At 45.5% G+C, this 21,099-nt stretch overlaps 2 protein-coding genes across 2 annotated transcripts in view; one reads left to right on the top strand and one right to left on the bottom strand.

Annotated features, from left to right (window-relative positions):
• Positions 1-12,221, top strand: part of HBP1 (HMG-box transcription factor 1) — a 30,352-nt gene extending 18,131 nt beyond the window's left edge. The window contains exons 7-11 of the mRNA XM_028117260.2: positions 624-780; positions 1,463-1,607; positions 7,208-7,525; positions 9,851-9,992; positions 11,144-12,221. Coding sequence (XP_027973061.1) covers positions 624-780; positions 1,463-1,607; positions 7,208-7,525; positions 9,851-9,992; positions 11,144-11,161 — 780 coding nt within the window. The 3' untranslated portion in view covers positions 11,162-12,221. The remainder of the gene's footprint in view (positions 1-623; positions 781-1,462; positions 1,608-7,207; positions 7,526-9,850; positions 9,993-11,143) is intronic.
• The window catches only part of COG5 (component of oligomeric golgi complex 5), a 310,052-nt gene continuing 301,022 nt past the window's right edge, over positions 12,070-21,099 (bottom strand). Inside the window, exons 20-22 of the mRNA XM_088018413.1 lie at positions 20,855-20,981; positions 20,287-20,366; positions 12,070-13,282 (exon numbers count right to left, since the gene is read on the bottom strand). Coding sequence (XP_087874539.1) covers positions 13,168-13,282; positions 20,287-20,366; positions 20,855-20,981 — 322 coding nt within the window. The 3' untranslated portion in view covers positions 12,070-13,167. The remainder of the gene's footprint in view (positions 13,283-20,286; positions 20,367-20,854; positions 20,982-21,099) is intronic.

The raw sequence follows: 21,099 nt of genomic DNA, 5'->3' as shown, positions 1-21,099 counted from the left end.
CAGTTTAAGATTAATGGGTTTCTTTCCTCATGTCTTCAAAGAAATTGAATATGAGAGTCACCTTTTATCCTGCAGACTTTATCATCTTCTTAAAATTGACAGTTGTTAGTAAAATACTTTCATTGACTTGCAGCACCCATTCAAAGGAAGGTTTGAGCACGTCCCCGTCATTAAGACTCCTCGACTTACTAACTAGCCCCTCCTTTTCTGGCTTCTTTGCCTAACCTCTGAACTCCCCTGTATTTTTAGCAAATACTTGCCACTCTCCAGAGAAGTCGCTGATTTCAGCTGTTGCTGGCATTGAGGCCTGTTCTTCTAACTTCTGGGTTTAGAAGTGGGAATTGAAAGCCCTTCCTAGTCTCTCTTAGAGTTTATACCTCCCTTCATTAAAGTCCATTAGCATCGTTTACACTTCAATTAAAGTGCTGTTCCAGTCTGCTTTACATTGTAGTGGTTTATAGATGTGCCTTTCTTCACTGGTGGGTGGAAAGCAAGGACCTTAAAGACAGGGATGCTGACTTGTTTATTGTTACCTTTTCCACAAAGTCTTACATGTGATAGGAACTTCACTATGTGTTGAATTAAACACTGCCTGTTTGTTCACTCTATGCATGTATTTTCAGGGCTATGGTTCTGATGGTCTAAAGTTGTTATCACATGAAGAAAGTGTATCATTTGGTGAGTCTGTACTGAAGTTGACTTTTGATCCCGGTACAGAGGAAGACGGTTTACTTACTGTAGAGTGTAAGCTGGACCACCCTTTCTATGTTAAGAATAAAGGTAGGGCTTCAATTTGATTTTATAGTAACTTTTTAAAGAAGACTTCTTAAGTCTATTATTATGTCTTGTGGCATAATTCTTTGGTGATTAAGAAAAAAAAAAACTTGAAGGGTGAACTTCTTTCAAACTACAGAGAACTACCATAGGAAGTGCCTTATCACAATACCTACTGATGTGTATGCGTTTTAGCAGGAGTCACCTCCTGCTCTTAGACTCCTGTAACACACTCTACAAGCAGCTCTCTGTATCTTTGTATAGTTTGGGGAATGGAGTATTCTGGTAATTGCATTTTGGTTTAGGGTTACCAAATATGCTATATATCTGAATCACTTTTCCGAGGTCTATTGTAACACCGTGTGAAAAATGGTAATTCAGACGCTATTTCATGGTCTCAGTCATCATCATCTATCACTTATTATCTTGTAAATTGTGGAAGCGCCGATTGATAGACTCTGTATATTAATAAAATGCTGAATTAAACTAGTTTTGGAGAGCTTTTGCATTGCTTGAAGAAAATACTTGGACTTGCTTTGTAGCAGAGATACCGGACATGTTAAAAATCTGCTGGAACTGGACTAAAAACTTTTTAAGGCTCAGAAGTGATAGGTATATCAGAGAATAAATTAGGGTACCTTCTGTCCATCCTCATCCTTTATGTAACTGCTGTTTGATTTAATTTTAGGTTGGTCATCATTTTATCCAAGCTTGACTGTGGTACAGCATGGCATCCCATGTTGTGAGATTCATATTGGTGATGTATGTCTACCTCCTGGACACCCCGATGCCATTAATTTTGATGATTCAGGTGTTTTTGATACATTTAAAAGGTAATATTGGGTTAATTCTTTTTTTCTGTTAATGTTTACCTTTAATCTCTAATGATTGCTAAGTCAGATATTTAGGAGGTTAAACCTAAAAGATTTGAGAATTATAAAAGGACTACTTAGAGCAAGTATGTACATGATGAAATGAAAAAATACTACGTAATTAAAGTAAAATAATAGTTCAAGGGGAGCTTTTCATAGAGTAGTCGTATAAGAAAACCAGGAGTTCATAAAACATTTGGTATTAGATTAGGAAAAATACCACATGTTACGTGACCAAGAACTACAGAGACGAGCTTTGATAGTTAATATACATATATATATAAAATTGCCATATCCTGCCAGCTGTTTTCACCAGGCCACAAGTCTCCTAATACTGTTCTTTTTTGTAGTTAATTGTTACCCTTTCTTTTCTGTCCTTAACTGTTCCTTTAATATTCATTTCAACCAAGGGCATTAGTTGCATGAATTAACAAACAGTAAAAATAGCAAAAAACTGACATTTGGAAAATCTTAAAGAGGGAAGTGATTTTTCTTGAGAACAGAGTCAGTACCCATGTGTCCTGACACTCAAGAAGGCTGATCTGATCAACTGTCTCAGTTTGTGTGCAACTTTACTGGTTTTAGCACTGAAAGGCCCACGGTCCTGGAAGCCCCACGGTCCTGGAAGCCCCACAGGCCTGGGCACACTGGGGTTGGGGTGGTTGGTTACTTACGCCCAGGAATTATCCAGAGAAAGTGTGTGTGTAGGTATCTGGGATTTTAAGACTCATTTTTTTCTTTAAGATAATTATTAAATTCAGAATTCCTGCTGGCCTATAGGTTTTAGTTCACTCATTTTAACATAATAAAACAATGTTAATAATATATTTTTATTTCAAAAGGATATGTGAGGCTATTATTTTAAAAAAACAACTAGCACAGGCCCTGGCACAGGTTATATGCTCAGTAAACATTTGCAGATTGGAATCTAAATGCTGTTTGATTACATCCCTCATATATACTTTTCTAAAAATTATAGAGAAATGAGACAGTTTGAAAATCTGATACTCTAAACATTCTTAGGGTGTAGGTCAGTGATACCTCACACAATTTGGTGAGAATATTCTAGAGATAGAAAAACTTTGGAAGATAATTTGGCTTTGTTTTATAACACTGACTATCTGTAGTAGTTGTACCTAGAGAAGTATGTGTACCGTAGAGAAGAAAATTCTCATAGACACGCACTGGGAGAGAGAATCAGGTCATAGCTGTGCTGCTCAGGATAGCAAAAACATGGAAACAATGCAATAGTCATCAACTGCAGAGTGAATACAAATTGTGATGTAATCATACGATGGAATTCTTTTTATAAGTGGAAGATGAATGAGCCGTAGCCATACATTGTAAAACATGGATCAGTTTTAGAAATAGTTAAGTAAAATTAGTCTCAGAAATATACAGTATCATTCCATTTTTCATGGAATCAGATGTTCTTTGGAAATATAACAAAATTACAAATCTAATTACATTTGTGTAATTTTTATGTAGTATATATAATACACATTATGCAGTTATGCTAGGGATTCAGCGATGTAGTAGGATGACTCACAGGATTTAGTTTGTAGTCACATTCATGCCTAAGATTTCTTATAGTGAAGGGATACAAAGCAAAATCACAAAAAGGCAAGGCACGTGGGGTGAAGTCTGGAGGAAGCCAGGCTTCCAGGACTCGTCTCCCAGTGGAGTCACACAGTGCACGCTTCTCTCTCTCGGCAGTGACTGCTGACAACAGGTATTACTGGGCATCAGCCAGGGAAGCTGTTGGACGCTCAGTACCAGGGTCTTACTGGGAGGAGGTGGCCTAGGCTGCCTCTGCCTTGCACGTACCCAAATCCCAAACTTCCAAAAGGAAAGCAGGTGTTCAGGGTAAACCATGTTGTTTGTACACACAGTTTAGGCACAATGAGCCACTCTTACCAGTTGTGGAATGATGAGAACTCTCCTTGAAATCCTAATCCCAGATGCTAGTAGAGGGCCAACCTTGTACGGATGCCCTCGAAAGGAGAGCAGTCTGGCCTGCCGTGTTACCTCTTTCTTGTGTAACAAGACTTTTACATATTACGTGTTGATACAATTGATGTATTAACATAGTTAATGCTGCTATAGTGTTTATATGTTGTGTTTATGAATTTATTATTTTTATAATGTTGAAAAAGTAAGGGGATGATAAACCATTCAGGAGAGTGGCTTTCGCTGGGGGGGTGGCAAATGTGGAACTTTAGTGATAGAAATATTCTATTTCTTAATTAGGTTGTGGGTGTACTCATTTATTTGTACACTCTATAACAAAAGTTATATACATTTTTTATCAAGTCTTGCATAGTGTAAAACTTTCTTTTGAGCAAAAAGGAATACTAGGCTACCTAATTCCTGCTTTTCCAAGGTGGTAGCTTCCCATCACTTGGTCCCACTGAATAGCAGTCACTCCTGAGATGACCTTAGACATTGGGCTCATTTTCCTGTGGAGTGACAGCAACACCCTCCTTTCTGCTCCTCATAAAGGATTGGGAAATGGGCAGTTTCATCCAGGAGAAACCATGACAGAGTTGAGAAACATGAAGTTGCCTACATTTTCGCTGTGGGTTAGATTATGACTGGGTGGGTTAAGGGGAGTGCTGCCTGGCATGAGGGCGAGAAGGTAAAGAACGGCAGGAAGAAGAAACCCTCGTCTGAGAGGGAACCCGAGAGTCCATTGCCCCGACTGTTTGGGGATTCGGGGCCAGCTCTTGGGTTGTGCTGTACAGAGGACATCTGAGTAGATTTTAGCTTGGTAGGGACCAGAAGTTGGCCATAGATGAGCTCTTAAACACAGTTCCCAGTTCATTTGTGGAAAGGAAGTTTTAGGTGAGAGCATGATTTGGAGGAGCCCACTGGAGACACAGAATTGAGGCCAGTCTTCTAGGTGTCAGGCAGTTTTCAGTCACTTCTGACTCTGCAAAGTTGGCATTTCTGTTCGAGTGATAGAATTTAACACACCTCGCGGGTGCCCATCGTGTCCCCGGTGCTGTGCACGTGTCACCTGAGCTCCTCTTCCCTACCCGATGAGATTACATCCTCCCTTTACCGGAGAGGGGTGTGGGGGGCGGTTCAGGAACTAAAACAGCCCTTAGTATCAGAACCAGGTTTCAAGTCTGTATCATCTGAGGATTCACCAGTCTAGGCTACTTCTGTGCTCACAGGACTGCTGCGCGCCAGTCTGTGCCCTGGGTCTTGTGGGCACGGCCCTGTCAGCTCTGCAAAGCTGCACGGTCTGTGTCACATGCGTCTTGGAGAGACGTTACCTGAGGTACATGGTTTACTGAACCTGCTGGAAGAGGTGGGGTTTGAACCCAGTTAAAATTTTACATTATCACGTTATCCAGCATTTATTTTTTTTTACCTTTTCAGTTGGTCATCAAATATTTGAGAGCCTGGTGTGTGTGCCGGGCGTGGGGATTTAAACTGTGCTAAGCCCTGGGCCTGCCTCTTGGCTTCGCCTCGGGAGAAGGGCGGGGCCTAGGGAACGTGTGCGGGGCGGTGTGTGCGCGTGAGAGGCCGCAGGGCCTGCTGGGAACGGGAGCTCCGGAGCCCGGCCGCCGCGCCCCAACCCCGCGCCCAGCCCCCCGCTTTGCGGCGAGCGCGCTGAGGGACAGCGGCGAACTTTTCAGTGGCTCTTTAAAAAAAACCTGTAAAATCTGCAAAATGAGCATCACGTTGAAGGGAGGATTCAAGTGAGTATCTGGTTAACAGACATGTACGCTTCACAGACTAACCCTGTTGGCGAGTTTTTCTTCCGAGGGGGACTGTAGTGAAGGTGGGAGGGGTGACCTGAGCGAGCAGCGGCGGGGAGCCGGGGCGCAGGCGTGACCGCGGGCGCGGCGCAGGACCCCGCGGCGGTGAGGGGCTCGCGCGGCGAAACGTGAAGCCGTTAAGACATTCTGTGTAACGTTTTGATGCCGTCGTCCCCTCAGAATGCAGATTTCGGTGATCAAATATTTCAAACTAAGTAAGTTGTATCCATCATGGAAACGGAGGGTAGGCTCCATTCGTACCACTAGATGGTAGAGTTTTCAAATTGCAGTAGTTCATGAGCTTGCCTCAGAATTTTCTTAAATCTTTTTGGTATTTCAGATTGTAATCAAATACTTCCTTCAGGGGAGATTAATAATTGTATGTCAGGTTCATTTATAATGCTTAATTTTGCCGTTTTTCTAAATTATATATGGGAGGCGCTTGAGGACAGCCAAAAATTGTTTCTTTGACGTGATCCTGACTGGTAAGCATTGATTAGATGGTTTTGGAGTCATAACATTGAGTTCATGTAATCTCTCTAAAAACCACAGGTGGTGTGGTTGATAATTGGTAGAAGTCTTTTTTATTGTGTGCAGTGAATGGCCCAGGCCTCATGCACTTCGCTCTCTCCATCCCCGTCCCTGGAATAATTCGTAATACCTTTAGGTAGATACTTAACTGTATCTGATTCCTGTAGCTAATATCAACCTGTTGTGATAGATTGCCAGAACTTCAGGGAGAGAGTAGGGGCCAGATTTAGAATACAAGGTTTTCTGTTAAGATAAAAGGTATAAGCAGTAGGTGTTAACACATTTGGAACCAAAGGAATCTTTTGACAGGTGTAATCTTTAGGCTGTCATCTACATTAGCTCTACTTTTGAGGTAATATTTTCAATGAGTCTGATTATTGTTTGTTCACTTTGATGTCAGCCAGTGGCAAGGCGGAGCACCGTGGTTTTAGTGAGGAAACCTAAGGGTTTAGGGGTGGACGGATCTCGGCCTGGATCTAGTAGCTGTGGGGCCTTGGGTGAATAGTACTTGTTCCTTTTTTTGGCCTGTTTCTTTATATAAAGAGAGGATAATGATACTCACTAAGCAAGCTTGTTGGGAAAATGAGAATATGGGTAACTTGTTTCCATGCTCGTGTAAACTGAATATACTTAACAAAATACGGCCTTGCCCGATCAGTGTGAGTTCTTACTTTTAAGTTATGAAGCTGTGTTCTATTAGATGGATGCCCTTTAGGGGCGATGGATGTATACATGACTGTTTTGACCTAAACAGACAAAAAATTTTAAGTTCCTTTAGCTGTATTCAACCACTTTTGACTGTCCTTCCCCAACACTTGGTCTTGTGTAGCACTTAGGCCTGGTATATGCCCTGCTGCTCCATTTTAACTTTCTAGCTGTTTTTAGGCTTCTTTCGGCCAAGAAATCAGATTATCAAATTTGTCAAAAAGTGAATCTAGAGTAGTAATTAAGTGGGTTGCATGGGATCTGGAGGAGGTACTTGCTATGAATAAAGTGCGTGGATTATAACATTCTTGTGGGGGGCTTGAAGTTTTCTTAACTTTTGTATTCTCTGCAGATTTAAAAAAAAATAATTTTAGTGCATATACAAGCTGTCAGCTTATAAGCAACTATTGATGGTGAAGTTATTAAAGTAGGGTTGGTTAACATTATATACATTGAAGTTTCCGATCAGGTGTTAAGGTTTTTGTTTTTGTTTTTTTAAATCCTGTTTTTACAAATCAAACTGAATTAAAACCATGTTAATAAATTTTTTTTTAGCTATGACTTCACACCTATGGATTCTTCTGCAGTCTATGTGTTAAGTAGTATGGCTCGTCAGCGTCGTGCATCTTTGTCTTGTGGAGGGCCTGGAGGTCAAGACTTTGCAAGATCTGGACTCAGTAAAAACTGTGGCTCACCAGGATCATCACAGCTCTCTTCCAATTCCTTGTATGCTAAAGCTGTCAAAACCCACAGCTCAGGGACTGTGAGCGCCACTTCTCCTAACAAGTGCAAAAGACCAATGAATGCCTTCATGCTTTTTGCCAAAAAATATAGAGTTGAATATACTCAGATGTACCCAGGGAAAGATAACAGGTAAAAAGAGTATTTATGATTCTAATAATTAACACTCCAGTGCAGTTTCACAGGAACTGGGATAGTTAAGTAAACTTATCCTCCAATAGCTTTTATCATCATTATTATTACTATTTAAAGATTCTGTTGACTTATTTGAAAGAGTGAGAGAGCATGAGAAGAGGGGCAGAGGGAGAAGGAGAAGCAGGCTCCCTGTTGAGGAGGAGCCTGACGTGGGGATCAAGCCCAGGACCCCAGGATCATGACTTGAACTGAAGGCAGACGCTTAACCTACTGAACCGCCCAGGCACCCCCCAATAGCTTTTATTATTGAATTCGTTTTCTTAGGTTGACTATAAAAAGTTTAAGTGGAATTTTTAGGGTCATGGGTAAATATTTTTATAACACCTGGAGAGACTTTAGGTTACCTAAGGATCTGCCTTCTAAAATAGTATTAAATGTTGTTTGCCTGTTGGAAGTCACAATTCTAACAACTGACTGTTCTGTAGAAAAGTTTCTTCAGATCCCAAGGATGTCCTCACAACTGTGTCACACTATGGAATGTGCAGGCAGTGGCCATTTGTAGTCTTTTGACAAATGTGGAAATCACTATAAACTGCCAAAGACTAAACATAGAGGTGTCCTCAGTTAGAACCCAGGGATAAAACTGACTCTAGTCCTTTCTACTCGGTTTACTTATACTCTTAGCTCATCTGTTAGCATCCTCTACTCACTTCCTCTCAAACCAGCCTAATTTTCCATGTATTAAAATTACTTCTTCCAGTTTTTCCAGTTGCCTGACAATCAATACTCTCTTCCTTGGTATCATGAGAAAAGTCAAATGATTATCCACATAAAGTAACTGAGTTTTGAACTTGAGTTTGAATGTCTCATGAGCTTAATTGCTATATAGAGGGAGTGGGAGTGGACATAGTTTCAGGTCAGCATAATGCTTTGAAAGCTGTAGGCACCATGAAACCATCGCCACAGGAAGTCTGGTTCTCATCCGTCACCGCACAGTTACAAATTTTTCTTTTAACGAGAACTTTTAAGAGCTACTCTTCACAACTTTCAAATGCACAGCCCAGCGGGACTAACTGTGGTCACTGTGTAGCACCTTACAGGCCCATGACTGACTTATTGTACAACTGGAAGTTTGTTCCTTTTGACCCCCTTCACCCATTTCATCCACCCCCCACCCCTAGCCTCTGGCAGCTACCAGTCTCTTCTCATGAGCTAAATTTTTAAGTATTTACATTTTAAAAAGAGAAACTTCTCAAACCAAATGCACCTCTGATTTGGGAATTGATAACCTAAATGTTTCCTACCGATTTAACTGGTAAATGTGTCAACCGTGGTACCTTTAACCCAGAGACTATAAAAACTGGGTTTTATTTTAATGAAGATGCAATACAATGTTTAATTGCATCAACTTATTGGAAAAAATATATATGTACACACTTGTCTGTATTTACTACATACTGAATTCCTGGTAGAGCTGTGCTTCCTGTTCTAGCCCAGCGCTAGCTTCCACGTCAGGCACTGAGCTCACTCGTATCTCCTTTGTGCAGCGTATGTGACCCTTGTGTCATGGAGTTAATGGTTAAAAGCTCTCCACAGAAGGAAAATGGTTTCTGTTTGCATGTTCTGGATGAGACTTACACTGGTTTTGGGAGATTAACAAATATAAATAGGAAACAGCTTCAGATTTCTATCATGATGTGTTTTATTCAGTCAGACTTCTTTCCCTTTGAGTTTATCCAATTTCTTCAAGTACAGAGATCACGTGATCTAGGATTTATCTGGCCTTGTCTTAGGAGGGAAACGGTACGGTGTGCATAGTTCATGCCACCACATTTTCACTATGGTTACATGAATGAATGAAACTTTGATCATAACTGATGGGTTATGAGCAGAAACAGAAAGCAAGAATAGCTTTTAATACATTATGCTGCTGATACCGAACACTGCCTTGTGCTATCTTAAGCATCTTTGAGAAACCAATGTACCAGGATAGAGCCAATGGTAATTTAAACCACGTCTCTGAAATACTTTTTTCTTTAAGCTCTGTAGGACACTGAATTTTTAGCCATTTTAGATGTCCTCTGACAACTGGAAATATTGGCACCATTCCAGGAGGCTTTAACTGCCATGATGATGAATGGGCCCATGGGACTTGAGATTTTACTGGAAATGACTACAATAGCCTTGACCTTTTCCCTTCTCTCTGTTGGACAAGATTGTCTTTTTTTCTTTTAACTTTGTTTCTTCCTGAGGTAGCAGCACTGGACATGCATCTTACGAGAAATCCTGGCCTTCAGCGTTGTGTGCATGTTTATTTTACAGAGCCATAAGCGTGATCCTCGGCGACAGGTGGAAGAAAATGAAGAATGAAGAGAGAAGGATGTATACGTTAGAAGCAAAGGCTTTGGCTGAAGAACAAAAACGCCTAAATCCTGACTGTTGGAAAAGGAAAAGAACCAATTCAGTAGGTTTCAACAACTAGTTGCTCAAAAAGATCTTGACTTCTCCCCATAACTGAACTGGCGTGTGGAACAATGCTTATATAACCTTGAAAAGGTGGTATAGAGGCTCTTTTTCAACCTTTTTATACTTTCAGCCTTTTTATACTTAACAACCTAATAATGTTTTTACACCACCCTATGAGACAGGCTGCCTTATTTATTTATTTAAATTATGAAGTGCCATTTACTTTTTTAGCACGGAAAATAGGAGTGTCTGGCATGCTTAAGAAGAATGTTTATCCAGAAATGTTGAGGTGGAAAAATAATTTTGGGGAACGGTAGTATTTTTAGTTGGGTTGAAAGATGGGTGTAACCAATGCAGTAGGACGGTACAAAATCTTTCTGATCTTGGGGTGCCGTGTCCCAGCAGCCTCTTTTCATAAATGGGCAGGGGCTAAGGAGGATGGGGCACATTAACCTTCATGGGGCCTTCTGACATTCGCACAGAATTTCTAGATTAAAAACCTCAGGAAGAAGAAGTAATAGGCCCAGGAAGACTCTTGTAAATGAATTCACAGCATAAAAACACAACCTTGGATGGAATGGATTCTTAGAATGTTTCCATTACTAGGTTAGCAACTTTTAAGTCAAGTTTTTTGATTAATTCTGAAGAAAACTTCACATGGTAGAACAGAGTGAGCTCAATTTGAAGTACCGTTTAAAAATGAAGGGAAGACATCAGTCCTTTGCAGCAGGAGGGCGGCTAAGGATGCCTTACATTTATTCTGTAGATTTATGCATATGTCTTTTTAGAGTAACATGCAGTTCACAATCGCTTACATTTATCAGGAATTTCTTGTAAAGAAGTAGACGGTAGTCAGACTCCAGTAGAAGAGGGTGGCTCAACTGGTTTTGAGTTGAGTGTGGTAGGACTTGGCCTAGATCCCCTTTCTTTGCTGCTCTTCCTAACCCATCTCTTGTCACCGTTCTCATACATTTTCTGGATGCTTGAGCTGTTGGGTGTTAGCACACTTTTAAAAATCGCCCCATTTGAGAAAGTGATCTTTTTTAAATAGTAAGTTTATAAACATTCTGTTCTTCATCTTAGCTTTCATTTGTAGAATTACTGTGTATTGACTTGTAAACATTAGCTGTTTTAATTTTCTCTCCACAGGGCTCACAGCAACATTAAGCCAGGATGCATATGTTCTTAAGTCTGTAGTTGCATAAACACTGACCGTTGACGGAGGGACTTAAGAAGATCGAGGTGTCACCATTTGTCCTGAATTCGTGTGACCATAAGATACTGATAGCATTGAGTCTTGAAATGATTTAATAATATGAGTGAGGATTTGCTTTTTCCATTAGAGCATTAAGTAAGCTAAAACTATCAACATTGTAAACCAAATTGCCTTATTTTTCTTCCAAACTTCATATATGTCTATCAGGTAATATAGGCTTGAAAATTGATATCCTGTGGTGCTAAAGTACAGTAGAAAGAGAGGAGAGTGTATACATGTTTTATTTTAAATTGTACAAAAGGGGAATTTAAAAATATGTAACTGCTGTTTATACATTGGCTCCTTACTGCTTATTAATCTGTATTGTACACATAGTGGAATGAAACCGAGCCGGGAGCTGGCCTTTCCTTGAGCGACTACCGCATGGCCCAGCATCTGTGCCAAACCCGGGAGCTCCTGAACATGTGCCCGGTGTCGGCGTCCCAGTGCGTGCACGCCGCCTGCCACGGGGTCCCCCGGGGACGCCGAGACTGGCACCGGGCAGCAGCACCCATGCTGGACTTGCGGCGGAGGCCTCGCCCAGGCCCAGGCCAAGTTAGTTAATAGCATTGGGATATAGTCACTGTCATGGTGCTATTAACAGTTGACACCATTGTATTTTTTTAACTTTGTGTTCTGTATCTCCTCAGCCACATATCTTAAATATCTTGTTTGTCATCCTATGTGTATGGTGGGGGCAGACTTTGCACTTCCTGCAGTGCAACACGTGCACTTTACTTCTCCTCCAGCTGTCTGAGGTGAGAGCACACACGTTGGCAGACAGCTGCTTCTGCTCTGAGCTACAATCATGGCTTTTCTGTTACTTACCAAGTGGTGTTTCTGGTTAGGAATCACAGCTGTAAAATTGATTTCAGTTCATTACACTTCTTCATGATGTTGCCCCTAAATTTTGCACACTATATTCTTGTATATTATTTCAAATAAAATGAAAAAAAAATTGTTTATCTCTGACTTCTGCGGATTGAACTTGACTGAACTTTATGTCTGAGTCCAAACAATAGGTGTGGGCATGGAAAATACACTAAGAAGTTGCTGATGGGGTTTTTAAACATAAATTAGAAACAAAATGTTAGTGACAGGTCATGGGCAATGGAAAAACAAGGATCTAGATCATCTATGTGAATGACTTTTGTAGACTAAAAATTTTTAACTTGACATCTCCACTACAAAGTTGACCAGCCCCCAAAGTCTGCTTTTAATAGAATGACACAGAGGATAAAGACAGCCTTGCTCTATCTTTATTACAGATACAGTAAGACATACTTAAACAACATATGACCCTATGTCTTAGCTTTGGGAGATACCGGTGGTTCCCAGACTTCTCTGCATACTGGAAACACCCGGGGATATTTTCAAAAATGGATGCCTGGCCCTACCCCCAGATGTGTTAACACGGGGTGCACGTTGGGCATCAGGATTTTCAAAAGCTTTCCACCAGTGACCCTAATGTGCAGTCAAATTTGGAAACCACTGGGCTACACACTTACCTAGTGAGGGCAAAGGTTAATTGGGAGCAGCAGGGTATTTATAACTTGGTCAGAGCCCTTAAAAAGCAATGGAAACTTAGGGTGTGTGTGTACACAGAGGGGGACTCTCATGGGAAAGAAATTTTAGCTAGTCTCCTAAAAGAAAAAAATGTCCTGAAAGAAAAGAGTTGGGTATCTTTCTGGAAAAATCAGGTCCACGGAGTTTGAAGGTAGTGATGAATCTATTTTGACATTTTACTTAAGGGAGAAGGGGCTCAAGAGGTAAGCAGATCAACAGGAAGTACAGAGAGGTTGATTATGTTCTCAAAATAGTGGATGGTAGCTGATTTTTAGAGTATGTGTTTCTTAGGTTAACTGCCAACCTTGAGCTGGGTTCGCGCAAAAGGGAGATTGAGAACTACTTCACACTGTTACTGAAGAGTAGACATGGCTTTCTGAAGCAGTTGAACCATTATGGGATAAACTGGTGCAAATTCTTTGCCTTCTCTACTTCTCACTGATTGAACATAGGCTTCCAGAGCTCCCCTGAAAACAAAAATGAAAACAATGTCAAAAAATTAATGAAATAAAACCACTTAGACGGTACCAATATGTAAAGGCAGCCCGTTTCTGGCGTTGCTGTGGCCAGTTCCACAAGCTGAGTGACAAAGTGACAGCCTTCAAACAGCCAGTGGTGGCGTTACCATGGTTACTGTGGAAACCCATAAACACTTCAGCCTGCACTGTACTTGGCGGTCTAATGGTGCGGTGTTTGCCTTCCCCTCCGCATTCAAGGCTTCTGACTAGGCGCAGGCAGCTTGTGCTTTCTCAAAGAGCTCACAAGGGGGAGCCCGGCACCGCAGGAAGGCCCGCCCGGGGGGCGCCGTGGCATAGGGCCGGCGCGCACACTGTCCCCCTGGGCGGCGCTCAACACCCCTGGGTTTGAGGAGAGTGTGAACCTACAGGGAGACGGCACTGCTGCTGGGCTCTGGGTTTTAGCAAAGCCTGTGATTAAGGAGGTGGTCTGAATTTAGCCACGAGGATGTGCCACCAGCCGGTGAAAACTGGTGACTGTGATGTTCTGAATTCAATCTGGGAGCCTGCAAACGAGCCCCGCAGGCCAAACAGAGCGCTGTGCTCGCTCATCAGCTGTGTGTGGCCAATTCCCGGCGACAGGGGCACACACAGCCCCAGCCCCCCTGCAGAGGCCATACGGCCTGCAGAGCCTAAAATACTCACTATCCGGATCTTTATGGAAAAAGTTTTCTAAGTGTTATATCGTGTTTAATTGGAGCTAAAAAAAAGAATGCTTAAAAGATTTTCATTATTGGTCTATTGATGCCCCAAGTATAACAAAATTTTCATCATAGTCCTACTGGTTTTTTTAAGTTTCACACTGAGATTAGATGAGAGCACTTCTAGGAAGACGCAAGAATACCATTACTCAGCTCACATACTCAGTCTCAAGTCTAGTATGTAATTCTTCACATTTTTTTTTGCTCCCAAACGCTGCGCATACTGACCCCCCGGTCAGATGTGCTGATTATCGCTGGCTCTGGGGCGCCCGCCCCCCTGCCAGCCACCCCACAGCCCCGCTGGAATGCATAACTGAGGCCCGGTCCCTCATGTCCGCCCTGACCTCCCTCCTGACTTGTTTCCACTGCGTGCCGGGCAGCATTATCTGACTTCTCCCACGTGCCCCTCGGACTCGCCTGTCAGGAACAGGGCACTCCAAAACCCCGAGAACGAACGACACTGAGAGAGAACCCTCGCGGAGACCAGGGGCTCTGGGGCACGATGATGTGCAACGTGGGCTCATCAACTGTACCCACGGACCGCCCGTGGGGGACGGCTGCAGGTGGATGGGAACTCTCTGGACCTTCTCAAATCTGCTGTGAGCCCAAACCTGCTCTAAAATATAAAGTCCACCCGGGCGCCTGGGGGGCTCAGTCAACCGGTTAAGCGCCTGACTCTTGATATCGGCTCAGCTCATGATCTGGTTGTGGGATTGAGTCCTGCTTGCATCAGGCTCCGTGCACAGTGGAGAGTCTGCTTCTCTCCCTCTCTCTCTGCCCCTCCCCCAACTCAGGCTCTCTCTCAAAGTCTTTAAAAAAGTCTATCAAAAAAGAAACGAAACTTAGGGGGAAAAGCCCTTCAGGGTAGTGTTCTGCCCACCATCCCCTATTTCAACAAAGGGCCCCCGCCCCTCCCCAAAGTCTCTCTGTGAATCGCTCTTTTACTCTTCCTCACAGATTTCCAGCCCCAGTCCGCCCTCTCCCGTTGGCTTCCGTCCGACTCCTGCCGTGCGGGGCGCCCATCGCCGCCCCCGCCTCGGACGTGGGGCCCCGGCTCTGCTGCCCGCGCCGGCCACTCGCTCTCTCTCCCACGAGGCCGGGACTACACTCGCAACCCACGGAGCACCAGCTTCATCGTGACCTCCCGCAACCCTGCCCGTGCTGTTGCCGGCTTCCGGAGAGTTTGCTGAGGCCCAAAAGCCCTTCAAATCATTAGCTGCCATTGTTCGTGTTACCCACACACGTGCAGGGCAGCTTCCCCCCACTTGTGACCCCGAGCCTGACCCCGAGGCCCACGGCGAGCCTCGCTCGTAAATGAAGCTGTCTCTGCCCCACAAGGTAGGGCTGCGAAAGGGCCCGTTTCTCTCCCACCACACAGCCTCTCCCCTCCTTCCCGAAGCCCATCCTCCTAGGTCTCCCTCCGTTCTCTTATTTTGCGGGGGGCTCTTCCGAGCCGTCTTCCCCGCAGAGCACTTTACTAGGGGCCGGCTCTGATGCCTTCTTTTTGACAGAGCCTCTCCGAATTCCAGGCAGCACAAAAGAAACCACCTTGGAGTCCCAAGAAATGGTGGAAAAGGTCTAAGCCTTCCGCGACCCGAGCCGTGGCTTGGTGGGACCCCACACTGTGGGATTCCCGACGGCCGGCTCCGGGCTCTGCTCAAGGCAGGGCGACTGTCGGTGCGCCGCGTGGGACGCAGGCTCTGCCCCGCCACCGAGCTGTGCCTGTTCGCTCCTCGGCCACGTGGGAAGGACACCCACATGCACAGTTAGGAGAATTAAAAGATTGTACTGGGAAGCACCTGGGGCTCTTCTAGGGACATCTCTGGACCCACAAGGCACTCAAACACTGTTCCCCCCACAGGCTTCCAGGCGGCCTCAGACTGTCCGTGTAAGCCAGCGCGCTGTTTAGGTTCCCATCCCCTGTTCTCACAGCACACGTAAGAATCTATTAAACTGCGAGTATCTGGCCCCTGGTGAGCTTCCCTCTCAGGGAGGTAACTTCATTGGGAGGGTTGGGGCTGTTTCGTTCCTTTCTGCAGCCTCAGGACATAGCGCTTGACAAATGCATGATCAGTGAATTTTAAAAAAGGAATTAGAAATATAGGAAGATAAACTATAATGAAAAGTAAGGACAAGAGTGCAGAAGGAAGCAAATTTTAAAGGAGAAACGGGACTGCAGGATCCACAAAAGCAGCACCGACATGAAAAATGGAACTTAATGGTCTTAGAAAATGTTTTATGAGACGCTTTAGTTCATGTCAGAGCTGAACCTTCATGAAGCGATTTATGAAAAATCTCGCTGCTTTTAGTAATACTTTTCAAGTTGCTATGGCATCCTGGGCATCGCCCCACTCCCAAAATGTAGCCCCTGCAGACTCATACTCAGAAGAGAAATCCCTAAGGGCTCCGACTGTCGTTGAGACAGTGGTGTGTCTACATAGTGGTCTGACATCACGCACTGAAATTCACAGAGATGGCAGTTGCTCTGTAGTGAATGAATTAGATCCACTTTAAGAAATGAACAAAAACCAACTTTGTTTCATTCGCATTCAAAAGGACAAGACATTACGTAAACTACACAATATGTAGAAGAAAGTTCAGAAATGAGTTTGGTTAGTTTTTTGGTATTCAGGAAAAACACCATCAGAATTAGAGGGAGAAAAACAAATTAAGGCTACCCTCCCACATAAAATCAGAGCAAGATTTTCAAGCAATTATTAAATAACTTCATTTGCTTCGGCAAAACATCAGCTTTCTCGGAAGTGAGGCCAAGCATTATGTAAGAATTAGTCTCAAGTCTTGTTTGTCATCAAAATAAGCAGATTGTTAAAGTTACCCTTATTGAAAAAAGTACAGGAATTGCACAATTAGTAGAGGAATGGCTGGTGGTAACACGGCAACACAGCTCAGTGTGATCTAAAGCAGCCAAGTAGAGGTTTTTATGGAACACAAAATACATTTCTGTCAGGCATTAGTATGAGATCTACAAATGACTTAAAGATCCACCGCATGCCTTCATAGACAAGGAAGCCCCTGGCTCCCCCGGGCTCCGTCCTCGCTCTTGGGCCCGCCTCAGGCACACAGACCACGGGTAGCCAGTGCCACAAGGACACCAGAAGGAGAGACCAAATGTTCCTCTCATTGATGGGGATCCTGCCACTCAGCAGAAGGGCCACGGAGTTGGGACGGTTCTCCGCCTGTGGTCCCTGGGCCCTGGCGGGAGGACAGAGGGCCCACGGCCGGCCCCGGCAGCAACAACAGTCCCGTCATTGAACAGATTAAAAGCACAGGCGGGCCAGCAGAGCTCGTCAACATTTCTGACAGTGAGAAGGTGCTCTGGGCAAACAGGCTGAGGAGGAGCGGAGGAGGGCCGCCGCTCCACAGCACAGATCGAGAGCTCGGCGTCCACCCTCGCCCCCCTGCAAAGGCGAGAATCAGTCCTCCTCTTTGCTAGAAACTCACTCAACACCCACAGAGCCCCAAGCCCACCCCCAGGCTGCTGCCCCGCACCCCCCTGCCTGGTGCGGGCGGAGGAACCCCGTGTGCTCCCACTCACACCACCTGGCCCCACGAGTCAGTGATTCCTCTGACTTTAACATGATCGTGACTAGTATCCGTGCACGCTCCAGAGAAACATCTGGTGTCGAAAAGAACAGAAAGGCAGGCAGAAGAGAGTTCAGTTTGCCACTCACTCAGCAGCAGTCGAGTCTCCTGACTTGGCCTATTTATGACCACTTAGCATACTGTGCTGGGGGGGGAGGGGAGAGACGAGCACATGACAGGGTCTCCCCCAAAGGTCAGAACAAACGTACTGACATTTAAAGAGCAATACTCACCCTGGGTTTATCTACAGGGGAAAGAAGGTCATCTAGTGGTGCTTCAGCACGCAGGGACCAAATTAGTTTTGAAATAATAGATAAGAAAGAACATTCTCTAGGACAAAGCTTCTCTCCTTGCCAACAGCCTGGGCTGTAGCAGGAGCACAGTGTTTTGGAATCCCCCAAGGAGGGCTCAGTTTTCCCCCGGGGCTTGAAGGTTCTGATATCAGACATGTGTGATGGATAGGCCTTATTTAAAAAGCATGACAGTATTTCTGAGCATGATTTTCAGTTGCTAAATTTAGGCTTAGCAACAGCACTACTGATGAAATCACTCAGGAGACATTTTCAAGAGAAGCAAAAGCAAACAGATTTGTGATGTGCCCACAGCAGGACAACTGTTGTGGATGAACTCATTCCAACTTGCTAAGAAGACACAAATGAGCCCCGTTCAATTAACTGAGTCCTGAACCCTCTATTACCCAGTATGCTGTAGCCAAGCGAGTCTTTGAGACTCAGGAAAGAAAAGCCACCAAGACATCGCAGATCTGAGTTAGCCCCAGGCCAAGCCTCTCATCCATCCCTAAAGGCCCCTCTGAGGGCAGCTCTAACTGGTCCCAGGAACTGATGGGAGGCGCCTCTGGCATCCTGTCCCATTTCTTGGCCAGACGCTCACAGCTGAGAAGAGTAACAGACCAGCAAAGAAGAGCAGGGGCCCAGGATAATCCACTCCTTCCCCACAGAGGCACCGGAGGGCCAATGGCCCATCCTGGCTCTGGGCACCAAACCTGAGGGCTCGGGGTCCCTCCCAGAGGCCAACGGACTCGTGTTTCTCAACGGCCCCTCCCAGCTTCCTTCTTGGTGGAGTCTCAGCCTTGGCCATGCTGCAGAACTGCCTGAGAAGCTGTGGGAAATCCCAGTGTCAGGTCCCCGCCCTGGAGATTCGGAGGTGGTTGAGAGGGGGTGGCCTGGACACCAGGCTTTTCCCAAGCCCTGCAAAGGATTCTCCCGTGCAAGCATGGTAGAGCACCACCTGGCCACATCAGCCCCATCTGGCTTTGGGGAACCCAGCTCATCCCTCTGCACTGAGCTCAAGCAAAGGCTTGCTCGGTGCGGCGCTCCCCACACCGACAGCATTAGCACCCCCTGGGAGGGCTGAGAATGGCTTCAGAAGCTCTTTAAGAAGTACGACTGAGATTTGGAGAACGAGGGTGATGAGGAGTTGCATGACGTGGCAAAGGTTTTTGTGGCTTGGCCGGTAGGTGATGGTGACACCCCAACCAAGATGGGGAGTCTGGGAAAAAGAAGATTTGAGAAGAGGATTTGTTTTTAACATTTTTGGCTTGAGAACTGTGGGGAACGCTGAGTGACAGATGACAGCCAGTTTGCTGGCCGGAGGCCCTGGGCAATCAAGGCGAGTCACAGGCCTCGGAGCCATGAGGACAGAAGAGGTCACCAGAGTCAGGGGTCTAGATGGGCTCACCTAGGGACCCAAGTATACACAGAATGTGAGAGAAAAAGAGCCAGGCACCAACTGTGGGAAATGATGGCACTTGAGGAGTGGGCAGAAGATAGCTCTGCGCACTAGACTGAGCAAAAGCAAACAGACAGACACGGCCAGAGAGATGAGAACGGAAGGAGAGGACAGATGTGCCGCGGAAGCTCGGGAGGGCAGGGCCGCCTGTCCGTCTGCTCTCAGTCCTTAGGGCCTGGTGCATAGTGAGCATCGACCAAAATGTCTTCAGTCAGACAGCGTGGACCACAGAAGAAGTGGCGGGCAACGCTAAAGCTGCGCAGTAGGAAGGCAAGCCCGGCAACGTTTGGGTTTGGTGGCTGGAGGGTGGCTGGAGATGCGGCGGAGAGCAATTCCTGAGGAGCCAGGCTTTTCCCAAGCCCTGCAAAGGATTCTCCCGTGCAAGCATGGTAGAGCACCACCTGGCCACATCAGCCCCATCTGATGGGCCGCCCGGGGCGTGCAGACTGGGGTGGGGGGGGTGCTCCCGGAAGGCGTGTGGCATCTGAATGGCCGCTGGGTTTGTCCTTGTTTTCTGTAATAACTGTCACGTTTCGGTATTCTTAAAAGTTTACTCACATGTGCGTCCATCAATTCAGTGACTGCAACACAGGAACACGAAGCGGAAAATGGGGCCTACAGCAGGGAGTCTGTTGCCGGCCCTGGTTTTCAAACCCAGGCCGCACAGTTCCTAGGGCTGCATCAGGCATGGCTCGCCCGCAAGGCGACGTGAAGATGTGGAAGTGAAGGACCGCGTCGGGGGCGCCGGCAGGCACGCGCCTGCGCAGAGGCGGCCCGCCAGAAGGCGGCGCCACCGTGTGTCCCCGCCCACCCGCGCCGGGCTCCTTCCTCCTCCACGGCGCCCCCTCCTCCAGCCCACCGGCCGCTAGCACACGCAGGTGTCCCAGGGCCACTCGGCCTTACCTGATGAGGAGGAGCCGGTCCTTTTCGGATGGATGGTCATCTAGCCACTGGGAGAAGCGTGCGTGGGACCATTCTGCCCTCTGCAGGGTTGGAACACAAATTAGAGAAGACAGGGTGCATCCACATTCTCCCATGAAGGACAGTACATACTGGCACAAGAAATCTCAAGGATTCCCAAGGTGAAATTACCCAAACACCTGCCTGAAGGAAGGTGGCAAGCCTTTGGTGCACCTTCTCAACTCCCAAGAAACTTTTTGGATTAGCCAATTGCAGGTGGATCAGCCAAAGAAATGGGGCCTCCATCAAAAAAGCTTTCTGAACATAAATTACTTGTGCCATTATACTTAAAGAGTGAATTCCGGCTTCCTCAGGTAATTTTTACATTGCTGAGAGAGTTGAGGCTGAGTGGCAGGGATTTTCTTTCCTGAATCATTCACTTCCAAGGCAGGGAGGGATTCATGACTAACTAAGACAAGAGAAGGCCAGGAACCCATTTCGTGAGTGGGGCTCTGGATTTATAGACTGAAGAGGGAGGACTCATCAGAGGATTCTGGCTTTACTTTATTACCTGAAAAGGGGATTTCAGCTCAGCGGGTGCTCTGGTAAACAAAAATTGAATAATGATGCTGAAGGGAATAATGTCCCCCAGGGCGGGGCTACTGGCCACATGTTCGCTGGTCTGGAAGAGCAAGGGTCTAAAGGAAGAAAAAGCAATGGTTATCTCACATTGTTCAATCCTGAAAGAGGCGATTTGGTAGAAGCACTTTAACAGCATGTTGGTAGACTACAGTAGTGTAGCGGAAGAGCGGAAGA

The sequence above is a fragment of the Eumetopias jubatus genome, unplaced genomic scaffold, assembly GCF_037043125.1.
Source record: "Eumetopias jubatus isolate StellerSeaLion01/CBP00866 unplaced genomic scaffold, mEumJub1_p1.0 scaffold_14, whole genome shotgun sequence".
NCBI lineage: Eukaryota > Metazoa > Chordata > Mammalia > Carnivora > Otariidae > Eumetopias > Eumetopias jubatus.
Note: the sequence above shows the minus strand (reverse complement) of the source record. Positions and strands in the feature narration are given on the sequence as shown.